Here is a 21,334-nt window from a genome sequence, read left to right as displayed (position 1 = left end):
GCGATTAATATTTAGGAACCAAACCATACCAAAATGCTGAGAGTCGTCGCTTCAAAATCACAACAAAACAAAACATTGCTTAAAGGCTGTATTTGTGTGTGGCAACTGGTTTGTGTTTTCTTTTAAATTAGATAGATGGAAAGATACATAGATATTGCAATGTTAGAGTAGCCCCCTCACATAAATCCCAAAAACAAAAGTACAAAACGCACTCTGGACTATGCACTGCTGAAAGGTGCTCTATAAATAAATAAATTATAGTTCTCAGGCATGAGGAGTTTGTGTGAAAATCTAGTATTAAGACCATTCATTCATTCATTCTCCGTTACTTCGGCTAAAACTGTGCTTCTATTGTGCATATTCCTAAATATGTTTTTGTTTAAATCACCACACAGCCAACCTGGGGCCAGTATTATTAATATTCCAGCACAGGAACCCTGCATACGATGCACAGAGAAACAGGGAACCCAGCCACTCTGCCCCACGGGCCCCCAAGCAGGTTAACCTGGCAATGCAAATTACAGACAGGAGTCGAACTTCAAACATAGCGAGGAGCTCATTTGCAGCACAGCATAAGTTAGGACTTGTGACACACACCATCATCGTGGCGTTATCATTAAGGAGCCCCTGAAATCCTTGGAAATGATGATTTTCTTATCTTGTACATATAAGGTGTGGATGCAAGATCCCAGTCTCGCTTGGAAATGCTTTCGTTCGTCAGTCACTTTAACACACTCCTCTAATTTTTCCATTTACACCTCTATGCCCATGACTTCAAACACTGAGTAACCTTGTGAAGGAAAACCTCAGACATTTTAGGCCTAATATAAAAAGATAAAATCTATGATTTACAAGGAACACCAAGCTAAAACTAACGCAGTAAAAGCTCCCCTCACGAAGGTTATAATGTTCAACTTTCTTGAAACTGTGTAAAAGAGGTGTTGATTCAACTGTATGATCATTTTGGAGGATGCAGTTTGTGGTGCTGTTGAGCTACATCACATTACACAGTGAGGTGCTTCTGTTACTTGGCCTACCCTCACTGATTTGAACGGGGATGGACAAAATAATAGAAACACCTGTTAACGCATAGGCGATACAATTGAATTCAATCATAGTGCGGGGGGGTGGTAAGACTATGAGCACAATCCGATGCTATGGTTTCCTGCACCACTCTTAACTCTACACCTACAGTACAGACAGGAAATTAAGAAAGCTGAGCAAAGAGCAGCAGTCTGAGAAAAGCTACGCCCAGAGCAGCTGCACAAAGAAAGTGTGGCAACAAAACACTGCTTTAACTCATATCTTTTCAACCTACGGTGTAGCTTTATGCATTCGGAGACCAAGTGGAGTCCCCCGGGCGACACAGTAAGTGATATTTTGTCAAAATGCTCTTGTATTTAATTATTATATTCTATATCATTCATTCAATATGAAAATTTGTCTATTATTTCAGAAAATCCTTAACTCCTTAAAATGTGGTGAAAACCTTCCAACAGTGAAGAACTCATTCAGTACACAGGAATCAAATCTTTTGTTAAGCTGGGTGGTAAAAAAAAATCTAGTAGTAAGAACAGGTACAGTAAAAATGCACTGCACCAAGTGTAAAAAAAAGTCCCCCGCGGTTGATTCTCAGTGTTGTAATAAAACTTGGACAAAATAGATTAACGCAGTCAGTTTCTAGAGCAAAAGCAATGTGTTAGAAGCAGAATCAAAGAATGAATTTCAGTAAATGTCATTTATCAGATGAGTAAAAGATTAGTTTCCGACGCTTCGCCAACTAAAAGTGAAAAAACCTCTGAGTGGAAACATCTTTGTGTTGTTACAGTTACAGAGGAGGACCTTTGAGGCAGCAGCGTGTATGACGATCCACCTAGCCTGTCTTGACTTTGACTGCATTCACAAAAACCTCAACTTGCCACGATGAATGTGACAGACGCCGGCTGCAGCGTCCCCTCGGGAGAGTACCAGTACTACTTTTTCCCAGCGGTCTACAGTCTGGCTTTAGCTGCGGGTCTACCTGGAAATCTGGTTGCCCTCTTCGTCTTCACCTTCAAGATCACCCCTCGCACAGCCTTCAGTGTGTACATCAGCAATCTGGCTCTGGCAGACGTCATCATCCTCTGCACTCTACCCTTTAGGATCCACTACCACCTCAACAGAAACAACTGGGTGTTTGGGGACGTCGCCTGCCGTATCACTGGGATTCTGTTCTTCACCAACATCTACATGAGCATCTGTTTCATGACTTGTATCTGTGTGGATCGCTACATGGCCACCGTACAGCCGCACACCTATCTGAGGCTGCGGGGCCCCTGGTGGTCTCTGGTTGTGAGTGGGGTGCTCTGGTGTGTCGCCGGGGTGGCTATGCTGGTCTTCATCCTCATGGGACCTCTGGAAACCAATGCAGACAAATCTGGAAGCCACAGCTGTTTTGAGAACTTCGCCAAGCATGAGTGGGACACGCGTTTGGTGGCGTTCAGCCTGCTGAGCCTTGTCTTTTGCTCCCTGCTGCCCTCCGTGATCATCCTGGTGTGTTACCCGCTGGCTGCGAGGCGCATTTCCATGATAAGGACTAAAACAGCCCAAAGAGCCGTGAGGGTCATCTACACCATCCTGGCCATCACGCTGCTCTGCTTCCTGCCCAACCACGTTGTGTACCTGTTGCACGTCCTTCGGCGCATGGATGTCATCAAGAGCTGCTCGACTGCCAACAGAATCTACAACGCCAGGCGGGTCACCATGGCCCTCGTCACCCTCAACACATGCCTGGACCCTGTGCTTTACTACGTCACCACCAGCCACTGCCACTGGAAGCGCTTGAAAATGACATGGATGTGTGGACGATTGAGGAGGAGCAGGGGTGTTTATGCCATTGCAGTGAGGTGAGTGAACTGAGAGGGGTGGCAGTAAATGCCTGATGGAAATGTGACTCTGTACATGCTACTTTGTCACTGTATATGTAACTGTAATATAGCGCAAAAAATAGACTTTTCTACAAAAGTGTTTATTCAAATTGCCTCTATATGTCAAAATAAAGGCATGAATCAGAATACGGCTATCTTATTTTTCTTTATCTTGTGCAGTTCAGTCTATAAATGAGTCTATGAAAGAGTCTACTGTAAAAGAATGGACCAATCAGGAAAGAATCCTGGGTGCATTTGAAGAAATATAATACATTTAGGGATCAATATCCCTACAGGAAAAGGGAGCAAATACAGCCTTGAAGTTGTTGATGTTGGCTGGTAAGAATTTGAAATTCTCTGCACTGGGAAGGAGTTTGTAGCCTCCGGAAATTCAGGATCCAAAAGGATGGCAGTGCGTGAATACTTTCCAGTGCGAGTTCCCCTTCAAATGTTTATTGCTTTGGGACAAAAAGGCATTTCAGCACAGTCCAGATGGAAGCCCTTTTTTCAGCAGGTTTGAAAGGAAACTCCCCAGGTCTTCGTCCTGACAAAGAAAACCAGAACATAAAGTCAAAAAAGAAGCACTGTAGGAAAAGAGAGAGCAGCATATTTTCACCCTTACACGTTAACATAAACACTGACACGACCCCCTGTCACACATGTCAGTGAGGTAAAACTATCTGGGATTTCACAAGGAAAAAAAAAAGCAAAATTAATAAAAAGTCAGAAAAGAATCAATGTATAATTTTGTATTTTTTTTACTCTCTTATCCTACAAATCATACTGTGACGCCTAACATGTATCTAGCGACCCCTTGGAGGGGGGTCTTGACAACCATGCTGGGAAACACTGATATATTACATATTACAGTGAATTAGAGCTGACACAAATAATTTTTTCACTATCAACTGATCTGTAGATTACAGCATTTGAGAAGCTGGAACCAAGGAATGTTTGGCATTTCTGCTACAAAAAAAGGCTTAAAATTATTCATTTACATTTGTAACACACTGCGTGTACATTTTACTTTTTACACATTTTTTTTTAAAGTCTTGCATTATAGCCTTTATATTTTTTCTTCTAATGTTTACAGTATTTTTCACACCTGTCTTTTAGCACATTCTTAGAAGCACTTTAATACACATATTATGGTATTAAACCTGTGGTCTTCCTGCCATGAAAAGGGTCTATACATCTTGTAAAACCTGTACCCGTCTGTTTTTACGACCATAAATGAAAGATAATGTATTAAATTAAATATTTTTTTCAAAGAATTACACCTCAGAAGGTGTCTGATCTACACTGACGCTTACAGAGAAAAAAATCGAATTTTAAAACAGTTACCACAAGTGACTATTTAAGGTCTTATCTAGTATCTGATTATATCACCAAAAACAAACAAACAATTGATAATATCCCCGATTCTGTGCAGAAAGCGCCTACTACTTCTGAGGGAAGATAAGATAGAACTGATAAGACAAAGAATCAGAAGTACACATCGTATATTTTTATTTCTTGCCCTTTATCTCTTGCACGGAACACACGAGGCCACAGACACCACTCTCCTTCCATTACACAGCGGCAGGTTTCCCCACCTTCTGCTTTCATTTTAATCTCACTTTCATAGCCCCTTCTCTCGCACTGTCCACCTACACATAGGTTTTCACTTCTAACCGATCTATATATATATATATATATCTATATCTATATATATCTATATATATCTATATCTATATATATCTATATATATAGATATATGTATAGATATGTATAGATATATATATCGATATATCCATCTATCTATCCATCTATCTATCCCTATATCTCTAATATCTCTAATATCTCTAATATCTCTATATATCTATCTATATAGTGTATATATATATATATAGTGTATATATGTATATACACACTTGTGTGCTGTGGCTAAAAGGATTGAGAACAGGAAATACTGTTGTGCTTTTGTACAACAGTCTTCCTCCTTGCACTCATTGTGACCAAGACGCATCCCTCCTTCTCTGCGGCCTGTTTTATTTAGAGGTGTAGTTGTATAAACAAGAACGTGAATAATCAAATATTCCCAGGATAAATCCTCAGTTTGGCTATAAATTGGAGATGATTGTGATTTCACGTGTCAAGATCAATCAGATTAAACTTGGCAACTCTTCTGTTAGTTTTGTTGCATGCATTAGATTCCAGATGATCATTTTAGGTAGCTTTAAATAAAGTTTGCCAACCTCCCAGTGTAGACATGACCGTCTTCAAAGTCTAATCAGTAAGTGCAAAATGGGAAAAATCTCTGGGCCGGACAACTTTACTGGAAAATTGTTGAGTTCGTGTGCAGATCAGCTGTGTGGTATTTTCTATCATGTCGTTTAACTTGTCCTTGGAGCAGCACAGGGTACCTAGGATATGGAAGCAGTCGATAATTGCACCAGTAGAAAAGAAAAATATCCCCCAAGGAACTCAGTGACTTCTGGCCAGTGGCTTGTACTAAAGGCAAGAAGCTCGAGAAGCTGGTCAGGACTGAAATTTAACCAAGTGTCTCACAGTAGGAAGTCAGGCATAAAATTCTCAGTGATGCATTTTTGGCCCCAGTTTTACGAATAGAGTTAAAAGCGTTTTATCAAGTGGAACAGACAAGTTGACTTTTTTCCTTTTTCTGTCTTCTTCTTTCTTACCCTTTATAATTTATTATTATATTATTCTGTTTATATTGCCTTGGGTTTTTAGGAGAGGAGAGATCAAGCCGCACAATATTTTTCTTTACTTTAAATTCTTGTATATCTGATTACATGTAGGAAAAGTGTTTTTATGATATTTTGTTTGTTTACATGTGAATGTCTTTGTACACGTTGTCTTTGTACATCTTTAATAAAAACTATTTTTTTTTTTAAATGTGCAGACAAATAATTGTTTACATTTGTTTATTTATTTAATTGTTTAAAAAAAAAAAAAAAAAAAAAGAAGTTTTTCTTAACTTTGGAAATGACTTCTCTCTGAGCTGAACTTCAGGAAAACTCCAGAGGTGTCCAAACCCTTTAGGAGTTGCCAAGAGATGGCTTTCAGGCAGAAACATGAAATGAGCTTATAAAAAGACACTGTTTTGACAAAAACTGAGTTATTTTTGTGACTGACCGAGAGGAACACATGCTGTTTCTACAGAAACAGATGTCCTCATAACCTTATGCTGTGACTCAGAAAACACAACTGCAAAACAGTGTTAACTGTGTCAAAACCAAACAGTTTCAGCAGTGATAAATCAAACTTTGATCATTCTTCTTCTCAAGGGTCCTCAGTGAGAGTGGACCAAAACTTTTATTTTGAACATAATCAAGTTCCCTTGGCTGTATGTCACCTGCTTTATAGTCTTTATTTTTAAACTTAATTACACCAGGCAATATACAACTTCATATCTTATTTATCTATTTATTCATTTCAAATTATAGTAGAAACAATTGGGTGACACTGCAGAAAATCAATTCCCCCCTCCCTGTAGGACACATAAAGTAAAAGATTTCGTGTTTTTCGCGGAGGAGTGACCACAGCCCAGCGACGGCTTTCAACATCATCGCAGTGTGCGCGGGCAAATCACACAGAAGGCTAAATCTGTCATCATAGCTAATCTGGACCATCCTCCTTTTAAGGAATCTGTCATCCTACCGTCTGGGCAGAGGTTTCTGAAAATTAGGAGCAATAAGTTCAAGTTTTCATCAAGTTTCATCCCATGAGCAATAAGTGCTCTTAATTCTAAATAAGCTGCCTCTTGTTTCCCTGCACAGCTCAGCACTTTAGCTTATCCTCATTCTTATTAGTCAGGTTTCCATCCAAAATTTGGCACAAATCTTAACCAAATTTCCATAAAATCATCTAAAGAAAATGCAAATTAATATGAGTCTCCTTCCCCAACTTTTATGCAAATATTAGGAGCTGGTCTTATCGGGAAAAACGTTGCTGGCGCTAATTCTCCAGTCAGGTGCCCTTAAACCACTGCAGAAGAACAGGGCACAACAAGATGACGTAAATAAAAGAGGTCCAGTCAAACGATGAAAAACCATGTAGAAAAACGCAACGGAAATGTGATATTCATGTTCATCTCATGTTTTAATTTGAGGAAAGTTGAAGTCTCCCGATGATTTTAATCATCTAAATCTGTTTCCACACATTTTGTTTTTATATCGATAAAAATCAACTTTTCCAATTAAGCCAAGCGTAAAAACTTTTTTGAGATAGTTTGCTTAAAATTTGGTGGATGGAAACACACTTACTGCTGCAATTTTTCCTTGCTTTTATCATTTGAACCTTTTATTATATCCTATATTGCATGTATAGTATCATTATTTTTATTGTCTTTGTGTTTTTATTGTGTTTATTGTTTTATGCTGCCATGAAGCAAAAATAATTTCCCCTTGTGGGACAATAAAGATCTTAACTAAACTGGACTGTTAGCAGCTTTCATGGCATTTTAAACGACCATTTAGAAGCTACAGTAAAATTATCTCAGTGAAGCACAGACAATGCAAATATTTTACCTGATAACTCCAGGAAAGCAGCAGGACCTTGGTGTTGGTGTCCTCAGCGGAGGAGGAGACTTTGATGACGATAGACTCCACCATGACGGTGCCGTCAGGGAGGTGCTGGACGGTGTAACCTTTTAACACGCTGAAGCATAGAAATGCAAAAGCATGTCACTAATTGCAGCAGATATGGAACGTTTTTCAGAAATCTGGTACAAAAGTTAAAAAACTCTCACATCACAACCATCTAACAATAAAGGAGAAAAAGGCTGTAAAAATCACAATTCTCAGGCAACAGAAATTATGCAAACTTTATATATTAAAGCATATCGCAAATATACTTAAAGAAATTAAAGGGGAAAAAAAATACCAGTCCTGCAAGAAAATTGCTATTTTCCTGAATAGAGTTGCAAACTTAAAATTCTGATGGGGTTTACAGGAGGAGGGTAGATAAAGTGGATGGTGTGGTTGAATTGCAAAAAAACGCTAATGGGTTGTTAGATGCAAGAGACCCAGTGACCCTTCCTCTTCCTGCGGTGATATTCTCACCTTTTGAGGTGTGTGTAGATCCTGTGGAGTGTCTCGGGGTCGGTGTGCGGGTCCTGGAGCTGCACGCGGCAGGTGAAGCGTAACTGATGTTCGTTGAGGCCCAGCTCCTTCAGGGCCTGCTCCGACGACACCAGCTTCAGACTCTGTGCCCGGGGAAAGACAACAAGAGTGTAAATCAGGATGTGTCAGCCACGATAACTCAAGGAAATCCCACTAGCTGGCAGGTCATCTTTTAAAGAGGGTCACAAAAGTATTTGAAATATCAAGAAGGAGCAACGGACTTACTGGACTGAAATCTAGTCTAGAAGTTTGCGATAACAGAGAACTCACGTTTTCTTTCATGATCAGGGTTCCATGCATGGTGCGAGGTTTTTTGGGATCAGGCAGAGGCCCTTCAACACAAGAATGGAGTATCACATAAGTATATAAATAAACAAGCGAATAATTACACATCATACATAATACATACACATGCAGATTGTTAAAACTGGACAAAACAGTAAACTGCAATATAAAGTCTTGCTACAACTACTGTATGTGGTGTGCATCTCATAGCACTGAAAGATTTTCGTCCTTCCAAAGAAAGCAAAGCAACTTTTCATCACTAACAATTCAACAATTATCAACTCTCTGTACAGTTTTCTATACTCAGCGACCAATCTATCAGGTACACCAGTACAATCTATCACAATTCAGTACAACAACTGCCATAAATTCCACCTTTACGAAGTTTCAAATGAACAGGTTTCAGAGAGGTGTTCATTCAATTACATGTTTATTACTAGGGTTATAGTTAGTGGTGGTCTTGAGCTGAACTGCATTATCTTCAAATGTGTTTCTAATATTCGTCCTCCCTCGTGTTTGTAAACGGGGTGAGCAAAACGGTAGAAACACCTCTCAATATAATGCGGTGCAGTACGACACCGCTACAAGCTACAACCTCAACAATAAACATACAATTAGGTTAATACCTCTCTGACAGTGTCAATCAAAACTGATCATCATTAACTCTGTGCAAGGTAGGGTTTATGGCTGTGCTGTTGTATTATAATGCATTAGGCTTTACAGGTGTACCTGACACAGTGGCATACACAAAGCAACGTGACGCAAAATTGTGTGTTTCGAACGACAAACACAAATGCCATTTCATAACAAAGACTGTACAGGTGTACCTAATAAAGTGGACACTCAGTATGTATCAGAGAGAGAGCTGTCCTCCCACAAAACAAGAGTGAACCTGAATCAAAAGCTTTTTTCTCGCTCTTCTTTAAAATGCATGGCATCTAATACTACGTGTCTGTTTGGAAAATTATTATAATGATAAATTGTTTGCTTTAATCATGTTTAGATTACTGATAGTAAACCCCCCTAGTTTGGAGATAAAGTATATATATATATATATTTAATTCTCAATGTAAAAGTTATGTTCTAATGTGTTTGTTTTCAAGGTTTAATTTTTTTAAGTGATCCACAAATGTCTACTACTGTTAATTTTTTTACTGTGTCAGTCTGTGAATCTCTGTTGGCCTTTGTCCAGCGGCACCAGATGCAGCTTTTAGCTATATTTGGTGCATAATTTTCCCATTGTCACTGTTAAATGTTAGCTTTGGGCTTGTAGTGAAACAATCAACACTATAACCTGCTAATGTAGCCATGATATTTTAACCTTATACTTACTTCACTGTCATGTATCTAATATGATTTAAATTTAGCTTTTAAAAGTAGAAACAGTGGTAAAGGGAATATAGTCAATGTATTTTTCATGGGCATAGCACGTGAAAGGAGAGGTAACCTGTTGTTGTTGCTATTAACCTGAGCGTACCAAACCATGCCTGCATTCACATCTCATCCCATCGCCACAGGAATCACTCACAAGCCCAAAAAGACCAGGAATAAAACAGACAGACCAGAGAGGCTTGGAAACTGGACAAAAGGTCTGGAGTAAATATAGAAAACCACTGTCGTGCTCTTCTGATAAACGTGACTACTTGTCTTCTCTGATTTTTAGAGACCTACGACCTTACTTAAATGACATTTGTCATTATGACAACCGACCTGGGTCATGATATTTAAGTGGCCCGGTGCAGGATTACCAGCCGTGTAAAGCAAGAACAAGAAACTTCATTCAAATCAACGAAGATCAAAAAGTCAGCTCCAGAATTCTGGAAATGAAACTCTGTGGGCACACTTTAGCTAAACCAGTGTTACCACAGACCAGTGCCAGTTTGTGACTCATTTGGCTGTAAATTCCTAAGGTTTCTGAAGGATCATAGAAACATACCTCCGAGAGCCATCTCCCTCTTGAGCAGGTTGAGTGAGATATCCACAGGCACGCTGGGGTTTGTTGTCACAGTTGCTGTCTCTCCATTGGCTGGCATGTAACAGTCTATGCCTGCCATTTAACAGCAGAAGCATTAACAAGGACGGAAAACTCCCTCTCTATCTACTGTGAGCATACATATATTACCAATTTACTTTTAATGAACGTTATTGACATGTAGAGCACGGATCTAGTTTGAAGACGGATGGAGTTACACTTACTGAACTCCTGTTCAATCTTGCCCTTGAGGAACTCCATTTTCGCGGCCTCCCCGTGCACCAGCAGCATGTTGCGAGGCTCTGCCATACGAATGAGCTGCATGATGCCTTTAGCATCTGCATGGGCACTGAAGGACATGTACTCCACCTGTAGCTTCACATCCAACTGTAACAATCACAGAAAGAATAAAAGGCAGTGTTGTTTTTCACAGGGATCCCATTGACAATTTCATGTTGTTTTTTTTTTCTTGCTTATCTTCAAAGGGATATTTTTATATATTTTTTAAAATACTCTTCTTGGCTCTAGATGAGAAAACTGATGCCACAGGAGACAGTTAGCTTAGCTTAGCATAAAGACTGGAAACTGGGGGGGCAGCTAGCCTGGCTCTGTCCAAAATAAAAAAATAAAATAAAAAATAAAGTCTACCAGCACATCTAAAACTCTGTAATTAACATTTTAGAACATGTTTGTTTAATCTGTACAAAAGCCAATCTGTAAAAACAATAATTTGTGATTTTATGGGGGGGTTATGGACTATTTCTGGCAATTTAGGGTGACACTGAAATCACCGTGTCCGGCCAATAAATAATCCAGCACACAACTCTGTTAATTAGTGAGCTTTAGGGGTGCCTTTAGGTAGATTCTGTTGCCTTCGGAGAGAGCCAGTTGAGCTGTTTCCCCCTACTTTCACTGTTAATACCTAGCCTAAGCCAACAGGCTTCAGGCAGTGTGGGGGGTAGTTGCGCCAAACAATGACGTGAGCAGTTGATGCTTGCGCAGTGTTTTTCCTCTGCACTACGCAGCAACGTAAAGTTGTTCACCTTGATGACGTGCGGGACGTGTTTTGGTCACAAACCACAGCAAGAGCCTGTCGCATGCAGCCCCTTTTCAGCTCAGTGCGGCCGATTCCCGTTGTACTATTCACCACTGACCAATTAGCACAGAATATGTCCATATCTCTTTGATTAGACCTTTTTTTTTTTTAAGAAGAAGAAGAATAGCATCGCTAGGGAAGCTCTACTAACTTGGTGACAAGCACATTGCATTTCCTATAACTTAACTTCTTGACAATAAACGCACACCGTCGGCTCACCAGTGGAAAGCTTTTAATATGAAGCAGCCCGAGCAGGAAAGGTTCGGTTTTCATCAGCAGTAACTTAACACAACACGGCACAGGAGACCATCATGGGTTATCAACCTATTTAAAAGGCCGGTCATAAGAGTGGCAAACCCCCTCATGTAACTCCTACCACAAAAGTTAAAAAGTGTATTTACCAAAATGTCAAACTGTTCCTTTTTAGTTTCTCAGCATTAAACAAAATGGAAGTCAGAGGGAAGATGAGAGAAATGATTTAGGTCATGAGTTCCAAGTAGAAAGTGTGTGACTTTATTTGCCGAGGCTCAAAGAAATAACGCGAGCCATAAAATACATCGTGATCCCATGACTCACGCAGAGGCAGCGGAAATTACAAACTGTAAAAAAAATCTTACCGTCGCTCTCCCTTCCATCTCCAGTTTCCTCTGCCCATTTAAGATCTTATGACCGATTGTTCCTTGTACACAATACCCAGGCATGATTACCTAAGAAAAGTAGAATTAGTTGTATATCAAGTATCGTTATTTTTAAAAAACACCTCACATTTCATTATGAGACTCACCATGTTCTTCTCATTCCCGGCCCATTTCTTGAAGATTTGCAAAGACTGACCGGCGTGGAGCATACCCGGTGTGGCAAACACCACCTGAGAGTGTACATACTTTTGTAGTTCACTGCTCTTTGAATTTTTAAATCAGAAATTTTTTCATTTCTTGCACACTTTGGAGGAAAAATTAAACTTACCATAGGTCCGGGATTATCAGCGTAGGAGCGATCGAAAGCCTTGATGTGCTTAAACTCAAACATGTTTCTCTGTACAAAGGTTTTTCGAATCTTCTGGTTGGTCCACGTTATGAAAAGCTTGTAGTAATGATTAGCTTTCTCCGTCAGCCCGGTGGAGAAGTAGATTGGGGCCTTTAGGTTCATTCTCTCCCTGTGTGGTGAGAGGAGGTAATCAGTGTCTGTCCGATGAAAAAGTTCCCATTCTATCAAGCTTATGAAGTCTGTGTATTGTAATAATGTACAGTTACTCCCGATTAAAAAGGACCACTGTCTCTTATTTCTAGCTTTGGCACAGGTTCGTTCACACTCACAAACCAATAGTGGATATGAAAGAAAATATAAGGAGCTTCTTTGAAGTTTGTTTCTGGGATTTAATTTAAAATCGAAGAACAACCCTACCAAAATGTTTCCAACAGGATGCAGAGTTCTTGTGCTCTTCCAAGGGCAAAAACAGGAATGAGAACCTGAAAAGATGATGAGAAAATAAAAATCTCTAATTAGTAAAATCTTAATTGTATCTCCATGACATTATATAAAGAAGGGAAGGAAAAAAAAAAAACTCTACCACAAAATACAGTATTCAACTAAGTTTTACCTTTCCTCCTCTTTCTATGGACTCATGCACTTTCTTCAAGAAGTCCCTCTCTCGGCATCTCTTTGAGTCACGGATGGTGGTGGCATACGTAGACTCTGAGATGAGGATATCTGGACGGCACTTATCGATCCATGCAGCACTGCAAATATATAACGCAAAGATGAAAAGACTGTGTAGTATGTCACAGGCACAAACCACAGCAGATCATCGTGAAATACAGTACATGCCACTTACCCTAAATGCCTGTCAGGCGTCATGTTATAGTCTCCCTACAAAATGAAAAGACATTATTCTGAGATTGTAGTTGTCAAATTCACTGACACCAACACAGTGCCGACTTGTTTAAACTCACAGTATAGACCACAGACTCTGATCCCACTTTGATGTGCACCATGGCAGCTCCCAGGACATGGCCTGCATAGTACGCCTTGATCTCCAGCTCATCATCCACCTGCCGGCAGCGCAACAGAAACAGCTTGATTTGCCATCAAAAGAGACGAGCAGCTGGTGCAGCAATGATTAAGAGGCAGATATCTGGGCACATCAAAAATGATATCAGCACTGCACCTGGACAGTTTGGTGGAGGTTCAAAGGTATCACTTTCTTCATGCAGTCCTTGATCATCTGCGAGGTGAAGAAGTTGGTTTCTCCCTTTTTGTCAACCGTGATCTTCCGGAAGTCTTCCAGTAAAATGGGACAGATAGCCTTGGTGGGATGGGTCATGTAGATGGGTCCATCGTAGCCCACCATCTCACTCATGTAGGGCAGAGCGCCACAGTGGTCCAAGTGGAAATGGCTGAGGAAGGAACGGGTGGAGCCATGTAAATACACAGGACTGTTTTATTTATTTTACAGATATGAGTGAAACAGAAATGGCACATTACGCTGTAGCTATTCAGACAACAAACCTGATGATCACACAGTCCAAAAAATCTGTCAGACGTCCATTCTGGGTTATGTAAGAAAAGTCTGGGAAACGTCTCTGGAATGACAATGTAGACTTGCATTCAAATGGGATCATACTGTAAATTATCTGCTACACAAGGTCCAAAACATGCGAGGCTCACAAAACGGTCTTACATGTTGCACAATAAAAATACCCCCCCCCCTTTTTTTTTTTTTAAACAAGACTGTCGCAGGGACTGAAGTCACTGGAGATGCAGTTAAAGAGTAGGGAGGAGAAATTAGACTTTGAAATTAGATACTGATTTCAAGTAGGGCTGCAAGTCATTATTATTTTCACCAATAACAATTCTCCCAGAGTCCAAGATGAACCCAAAGATATTCAATTTACAATAACATGAAGCAGCACATCCTCACATTAAAAGAAAAAAAAGCTACAACTGGAGAATGTTTTGATTTTTGGGCCTAAAAAACTGACCTGCGATTCAATAATTATCAAAATAGTTGCAGATTTCTTCTGTCGACTGACTAATTGATTGATTTTTACTCTGTGTCATGCTTCAGTTTTTTTGCATAGAGCTTGTTTTTTATATTCTGTTTCATTTTATATTCTTGGATTGAATTTGTGTTTTTTGTTTTTATTTTCTTCTTTTTTGTGAATATTTGGAAAAGTGCGTTATACAGCCACCATGCAAGTTATTAGGTACACCTGTACACCTGTTTATTCACGCAATTATCCAAGCAGCCAATCATGTGGCAGCAGTGCAATGCATTAAATCATGCACATACAGGTCGGGAGCTTCAGTTAATGTTCACATCAAACATTAGAATGGAGGAAAAATGCGATCCCGGTGACTTGGACCGTGGTACGGTTGTTGGTGCCAGACGGGCTGGTTTGAGAATTTCTGAAGCTGTCGATCTCCTGGGATTTTGTCCAACAGAACACCTTTGGGAAGTGGTACAACAGGAGACTGGCAGCGAGAAATTGCAACTGACAAATCTGCAGAAGCGATGTGATGCATTCATGTCAACGTGCGCCAGAATATCACGGGAATGTTTCCAACACGTTGGGGAATCAACGCCACAAAGAGTGGATGGAGGCTGTTGTCAGAGCAAAGGGAGGAACTACCCGGTATTAGTATGGTGTTCCCAATGCAGTGCTCGGTGAGTGCACAGCACGTAGGTTGTTTATGACAGCCTGAAGGAAAACCAAACCAGTGGGGAAAAAAATCTTGACACACTGTTTATCCTATTCAGTCGTTATCTTTCCTTTTGTAAAATAAGCTACTTTACTTACATCGTCATTGTATCCCATGTGCATCCCACAGTCTAGCATGATGTTTTTGCCTCCAATGGAGACGAGGATGCAACTGCGGCCGACATCCTGTCCAGCACCTTGGAGAGGGGAAAGTGAAGTTGTGACAAAGCTTAACTAACAAAAAAACAGACAGACAGACAGACAGACAGACACACACACACACACACACACACACACACAGTAAAGAGCACTCATTTAGCCCCTCCGGCTAACACACAGCTGCTCAACAGTAAGGGGTCAAACATACAGGCTGTTTTAGGACCACCATAACAGAAAATACACAACTCAATACTTATTTAAAAGCGGATACATAAGGCTAGAGTTGTCCAGCTAAACCAAAAATGTTGACGGAACTAGCTTAGCAGGTGCTAGCTAAAGCCACTGAAACGCTACTCACCCAGTGGTGTTACTTTTATTTCAGGCATCTTTTCTCGTCAGGGTAGCCGCTTTTTGTGCACAGGTAAGTGGCACCTAGATAACCCGAACGGCAGACTGCCTCCAATGAATAATATAAAGAAATGTCTAAAGAATTGTCTAAATTGTTGTGTACATGTGAGGGGTTCGCGGTGTCAAGCTAACCGCCGCTAATTATGCACTTCCGGTTATCACATTCAAAATAAAACCCCTTTTTTTGGAAACGATGAGACAAAACTGTTGCAGGGCCAAAGTCACTGGAGATGCAGTTGAAGAGCTGAGAAGAGGGACCAACCTGCTAAATTAGATGCTGATTTCAAGCATGGCTGCAACTAATGATTATCTTCATTATCGCTTAATCCACCCATCATTTTCTTGATTAATTGTTAACTCTGTGCAATGTCCAAAAATGGTGAAAAATGTCAGTCACAATTTCACAGAGCCCAACGAGGCATCTTCGGATGTCTTGTTTTGTCCATCCAATCATGCAAAACCCAAGGATATTACAATCAAACTTGTGTAAAAGAAACAATTTTACACATTTGGAATTTTTGTTTTAAAATATTAGTTAAGCGATTAATGTTGCTGTTGAACTTTCCCTCAATCAACTAATCAATTAACCAACTAATAATTTCAGCTCCAATTTCTGAGGTGATGGTTAGCCGGTCTGGGTGGGTGGACCTGGGCTAAGGTCACTAAGGTCATGCTTTGTTGTGGTCGAAAGTAAATAATGAATGACGGAGTAAGAACAAATTTAGATAATAGATAGATATAGTACTTAATTAACCCGAAAGAGAAATTCCAGTGTTGCAGGAGCCACCTCACATACATCACGAAAACAAAAAGGTAGGAAACAAACAATACAATTAAAGGCCAAATTATATACAAGAACTAAATAGACTGAATAAAGTGTAAAAAAACCCAAAACCTATAGCTATACTATGACATGAATATACACTGTAGAATGGTACAGTAACTTTTAATATTCGCGTAGCCAGCTTGCTTGAGTAAAGCCTTAAAAATTTTCTTTTAGACACCAACACCAAAATTATTCTATTTCAAATATATCAATTAAATAAACATAACGCGGCCTATACCGATGTCTCTTAACCAGGGAAAGTTCCATTTTAACCGGTCACCGTGACATTTTCAGTTTCTTTCATCATTTACATTTCAACTGACATTCAGCTGCTTTACTTTTAAATGACACTTTAGCTGCTTTGATCCCGTAAATTTCAGCTGACTCTCTCTCTCTCTCTGTCTGCAGCCACTTCAATGCTTTCTTCCGCCTACAGGCTTTAAACTTGAACCTAATTTTTTTTTTTTTTTTTAAATGCTTTCACTATTTACACATCAACCGATCAGCTGCTTTTACGGCCTTTACACTTCAAACCCCTCCCAGTGCTCCAACGCTTTTGCCTTTTTTTTTTTTTTTTCTTTTTCTTCAGTTTTTCTAATGCTAGAGAACCGGTGCGGTTCGCGGGAACCTCCTGTGACTAAATTGACCTCACGGAGACCGCGCCGCGGTAGGAAGCTCGAACTCCCAACGCCCCCGCTTTTATTTTGAAGGCAAAGCGTGCCAATTTCCGTTTTGTTTCCACTCCGCCCCCCCCCCGGCCGGAGTCTGCGCAGTAGAGCCGGATCAGAGCAAGAACGACCTGTCGTCTCACGCAGACCCAGAGAAATGCAGATTTTTCCCCTCAAATTTAACTTTTCCTGCGGGTAACGTGTTCGGTCTCTGACTGCTTACAACAGAACCTGTGTCTGTAGCGACCTCTGCTTTCCCGGTAGCCTGACGGATACATTTGCCCATTGATCCGTTGCCTGTTCGACAGTACTTCCTCGTAGAAGAGAGGCAAACACAAAAAAAAAAAAAAAAGACCAATGGCTGGCTCTGTGGCATCAGTAGACCAGAAGTTCTGCTTACAGGAGGTGCTCGACACTTTCAAGCTGTGCCTGTCGGAAAATAAAGAGGTCTACCTGCAACACTACGTCGCCGGGTGGCGTGGGCTTGTAAAGTAAGTGAGTTAGGGGTCAAATCTTTCCTGCGTGCGTTGGATTTATGTGGTCGGATTCTCAGCCTCCCCTGAGCGAACTGAGTTTACTTTTTTTTAATGCGTCTACAACATGACTAATACTGCACATACTACACTCAGCTCATGGCTGGATTAACCACCCCCATCAGGAGCCCCTGTTGGGCCCCTTACAGACCCCCAACCGTACATGGCAGTTTCATTACTACCCCAGGCACCCAGAAGCCAAGCGGTACTGTAGAGCTGCAATGAAGATAAGATACAGCTCGCTCTCCCAGAGGTGACATTTGTGTCGCCTGTGGGGTACACACAGAATACAGGCAGTAATCTCCATGTGTATGTGGAAGTGCACAACAGACACATGCACCATAAACAATCCGAGGTGATAAAAGGCAGTGGCATGTGGTCAGAGCATCTCAAAACAGAAAACCAGATGTGCAAAAGAGCCAGTGTCAGTAAATTAAACGAGATATACAGTTTGAATAAAACAAGTTAAACAGTATTGCACGTGAACCCGTTCGGTTTAAAATAAACAAGTGTAAAGTGGCAGGGCATATTTGAAAGAGGCAATGTCCGTAAATAAGATATCCAAATCAAATAAGTCTAGTTCAATAGCATTTCACTCGGTTTCAGTCGGTTTTGCTCATGAAGCCTTGTGGTTAAAACAACCGCGCAACTGAAGGATTAAAAAATCACATGGGTTCTGTGATCACCAGGCTCCCGGAGGTAGGGACAAAGGAGAGCGTGAGACTGGTGTCATGGATAGAAAACGAGGGACAAGTGCTTTTTATTCAGTTTTTTTTTTCCCTGCTAACTTTCATTGCTGTTTAAACCATTTTGTCGATTGCAGATTTTAACCGGACGGAGAGAACAGTGCCGTACCATGCTGACATTTGATAATCCATTAGTCGATTGACGGGAAATAAATTGCCAAGGATTTTTTTTTTCTTAATAGGTGATCACTCATTTAAGTCATTTTTTTTAAAGGAAAAAATGCCAAATATTCACTGGCATCAGCTTCTGAAATGTGAATATTTGCTCGTTTCCTAGTTTTCTATGACAGCAAACTCAACATTTTTGGGTTTTTGACTGTTGGTCAGACACAACAAGACATTAGAATGTAGTAACTTAATAATTGGACCGACATTTTTCCCTATTTTCTGACATTTTATACACTGAACAATTGAACAATGATGAAAAATATTGATGATGAAAATAATTGTCGGTTGTAGCCTTGCGGTTCTCCCATGATGGATTAATACTACCTTGTGGTTTTCTGTGTGTTAATTACTTGACACACAGAAAAAAAAAAAAAACTGAAGCAATTTGATAAAACACAGCTTTACAACAAAGGAGCAACAAACACCAACAATTAAAGCCTTAAACCTGGATTCTGTCACACTCTTGTCTCCGGAGTGAGTTGATATTATACGTCGGTGGTGCAAATTTTCAAACAGAGAAGCGATTAATCAAATAATGAAGACAAAAAGGGGCTTTTGGTGCCCCTGGGGGTCTGGGATCTCTGAGTTTTGCCCGGTTGGTAATCCAGCATTCACTCGGCTGTAACAGACTGCTAAATGTCATAGAGGTGTTAACAGACTCTCTTCTGTATCACTTGAAAGGTTTCTGAACAGCTTGGGGAGCGTCTTTGGCTTCATTTCTAAGGATGCGGTCAACAAGATCCAGATCCTGGTCAACCACCTGAACGGCGAGAACGGGTCTCAGTACGTCACCGTCCAGTCCATGGCAAAATACGAGCTGGAGAATGGACTCGTGGACCTGACGAAGAGAGGCGGCCATCCAGAGTCGGGCTGCCGCACTCTGCTCCGGCTCCACCGGGCGCTGCGGTGGCTGGAGCTTTTCCTGGAGCGCCTCCGCACCAGCACAGAGGACGGCAAGACATCTGTCATGTGCGCAGAGTCCTACAACGAGTCCCTCGCCCAGCACCACCCTTGGGTGATCCGTAAGGCCGCGGGCGTGGCGTTCTGCGTGCTGCCCGGGCGCCATGCCTTCTTTGAAGTGATGAACGTAGGCAGCCCGGAGCAGGTCGTGGCCATGCTGGGGGAGGCCCTACCTCTGATCTCTGAGGTGTACCAGATCACAGAGGAACTTTACGCCCAACATAACCTGCTCGACTTACCGTAGAGAGCAGCAGGGGCTATTATTTCCCTCCTCATACATTACACGATTGAATGTCCACGCGTCCCTGCCGACGGGCTGTTGAGCTAGCTGCTACTCCTGTAATAGTGCATGTTTGTCTTTCCTCTGTATAATGTGCTTGTGAATGATTTTTAATTCAGCTTTTGCTTGTAGATTCATTTGTTTTTTTTAATTAAAAAAAACAAGATGAAGGGAGCTCTACAGTGGGAATCAGACATCTGAAACAAGGACTAAAGTGATACTTATTATTTGGGTAGAAGTGTTTCTTTCAAGCAGACACACCAGGTTTCTGTTTTCAAGGTTCCCATGTGTAAGAAATTTGCCGCTTTTCTTGGCCTTACATCCTAGTGAATTGGGTTAATTTTGAGTTCGGGTTTTTGACCGATTCGATAATCAGCCAATTGATCGATCATGAAAATAACTGTTAGCTGCAGCCCCATTTAGATCTAATACCGATCAGGATTTGTATGTGTCAGGCAACCTGTCAGAGCTCGAATGACATAATGGGATAATAGGGCCATTAATTCAAGTTTCCTGGAGCTCTTATTCCACATTTAATTAAAATATTAACAAATTTATGCTCCTGTTACAGAGTGGGAATTGCTCTCATCTAATACTAGATGATATTGGATGATAACATCAGCTTTTTATAGTTTACTATGGTCATGTATTTAACGTGCAGAGAAAAGACCACCAGCAAACTACAGCTTCTAAAAGAAGAGGGGCAGTTTCCAGACCAATTCTCCACTGACCAAAAAATCTTAAATGTGCCATTCCAAGATTGTTTAAATAGAAACTAAAGATGCTCTAACATTATGAAACAGAGGTGCTGTCACTGTAAGTGCGCCCTTTAATTTCTACAAAACACATGGGATCATTCCAGTGTGGTAATCGTACTAGCTACTTAGAGGAAAAATCTGTAAACTTGTTTCAGAAACATTATTTATAGCTAATGTACAGGGTTAAATGATTGTTCTTTTGAAGTAAATGGTGAATTGTTTTATAATAAGAATGTACTGTATATTATGTATATTACTTTCATTCACACAGAACTCAACAGTGTAGCTGTAGATGGTTGTGAATTTGTGTGATGTTAGATTTTTTTTTTTTTTTATTGATTATTGATCTGCACATTTTTGTCCGACTGCCTTTTACCTGAGGGGAGTTTTGTCACCTGTGGTCTGAAGTAAATAAAGAGACAAGTTAACTTTGAATGCGTCATGTTTTTATAACTGGTCCCTAAACCCCGCTTCGGTCTGTCACCAATTGTTAAAGGAAAAAAACCACAATAAATAAATAAATTTAAAAAAAGTAAATCTAATTTATTCAGCTGCATTTTCGTCCTTCGAACACCAGGGGGCCCCCCCTGCCTCTAACTGCAGGTCGTCGTCATGGCGACCAGGCTTCCACGGCAACCACTGACGCCGAAGAGAGGGACTGACCGACGCCGTGAGACTGGGCGGAAAGACACCGGAAAGTAACGCGCACAAACGGTATTTCAACCTGTAGATAAAGCTAGTT

General features: G+C 40.6%; 3 protein-coding genes across 4 annotated transcripts; 2 read left to right on the top strand and 1 right to left on the bottom strand.

Annotated features, from left to right (window-relative positions):
• Nucleotides 1-1,221: 1,221 nt before the first annotated feature.
• Nucleotides 1,222-2,917, top strand: LOC120803627 (lysophosphatidic acid receptor 6). The gene is made up of 2 exons (XM_040152286.1): nt 1,222-1,368; nt 1,829-2,917. Exon 2 carries the CDS (start codon nt 1,924-1,926, stop codon nt 2,887-2,889), a length of 966 nt encoding a protein of 321 aa, XP_040008220.1. The 5' UTR covers nt 1,222-1,368; nt 1,829-1,923; the 3' UTR covers nt 2,890-2,917.
• A 74-nt stretch (nt 2,918-2,991) lies between these two features.
• Nucleotides 2,992-15,842, bottom strand: ints11 (integrator complex subunit 11). The gene is made up of 17 exons (XM_040152285.1): nt 15,604-15,842; nt 15,186-15,283; nt 13,894-13,967; nt 13,553-13,781; nt 13,338-13,436; nt 13,220-13,254; nt 12,986-13,124; nt 12,790-12,854; nt 12,352-12,541; nt 12,170-12,253; nt 12,003-12,092; nt 10,514-10,676; nt 10,254-10,364; nt 8,303-8,364; nt 7,973-8,115; nt 7,439-7,568; nt 2,992-3,450 (listed from the first exon to the last, which is right to left on the bottom strand). The coding sequence occupies exons 1-17, from the start codon at nt 15,629-15,631 to the stop codon at nt 3,385-3,387; spliced, it is 1,806 nt and encodes a 601-aa protein (XP_040008219.1). The 5' UTR covers nt 15,632-15,842; the 3' UTR covers nt 2,992-3,384.
• LOC120803628 (ceramide-1-phosphate transfer protein) lies at nt 14,711-21,027 on the top strand. 2 transcript variants are annotated; one of them, XM_040152287.1, is made up of 2 exons: nt 14,711-15,052; nt 19,276-21,027. In XM_040152287.1, the coding sequence occupies exons 1-2, from the start codon at nt 14,718-14,720 to the stop codon at nt 19,796-19,798; spliced, it is 858 nt and encodes a 285-aa protein (XP_040008221.1). In that variant the 5' UTR covers nt 14,711-14,717; the 3' UTR covers nt 19,799-21,027. The 2 variants fall into 2 exon arrangements, with proteins under 2 accessions (XP_040008221.1, XP_040008222.1); XM_040152288.1 differs by lacking the exon at nt 14,711-15,052 and adding an exon at nt 17,240-17,638.
• Nucleotides 21,028-21,334: the final 307 nt, after the last annotated feature.

This window comes from Xiphias gladius, chromosome 18 (assembly GCF_016859285.1).
Source record: "Xiphias gladius isolate SHS-SW01 ecotype Sanya breed wild chromosome 18, ASM1685928v1, whole genome shotgun sequence".
In the NCBI taxonomy this organism is placed as follows: Eukaryota; Metazoa; Chordata; class Actinopteri; order Istiophoriformes; family Xiphiidae; genus Xiphias; species Xiphias gladius.
This window is presented reverse-complemented; position numbering and strand designations above follow the sequence as displayed.

What these genes read in the sequence shown, in the direction of transcription:
- LOC120803628 (XM_040152287.1), top strand. Translation starts at nt 14,718, where the DNA reads ATGGAGGAAAAATGCGATCCCGGTGACTTGGACCGTGGTACGGTTGTT. An exon ending in TGTTCCCAATGCAGTGCTCG is followed by an intron (nt 15,053 to 19,275) that starts GTGAGTGCACAG and finishes ATCACTTGAAAG; the next exon opens with GTTTCTGAACAGCTTGGGGA.
- LOC120803627 (XM_040152286.1), top strand. Translation starts at nt 1,924, where the DNA reads ATGAATGTGACAGACGCCGGCTGCAGCGTCCCCTCGGGAGAGTACCAG.
- ints11 (XM_040152285.1), bottom strand. Translation starts at nt 15,631, where the DNA reads ATGCCTGAAATAAAAGTAACACCACTGG. An exon ending in GAGGGAGATGGCTCTCGGAG is followed by an intron (nt 8,365 to 10,253) that starts GTATGTTTCTAT and finishes CTTGTGTTGAAG; the next exon opens with GGCCTCTGCCTGATCCCAAA. An exon ending in ATCTACACACACCTCAAAAG is followed by an intron (nt 7,569 to 7,972) that starts GTGAGAATATCA and finishes TCTATGCTTCAG; the next exon opens with CGTGTTAAAAGGTTACACCG.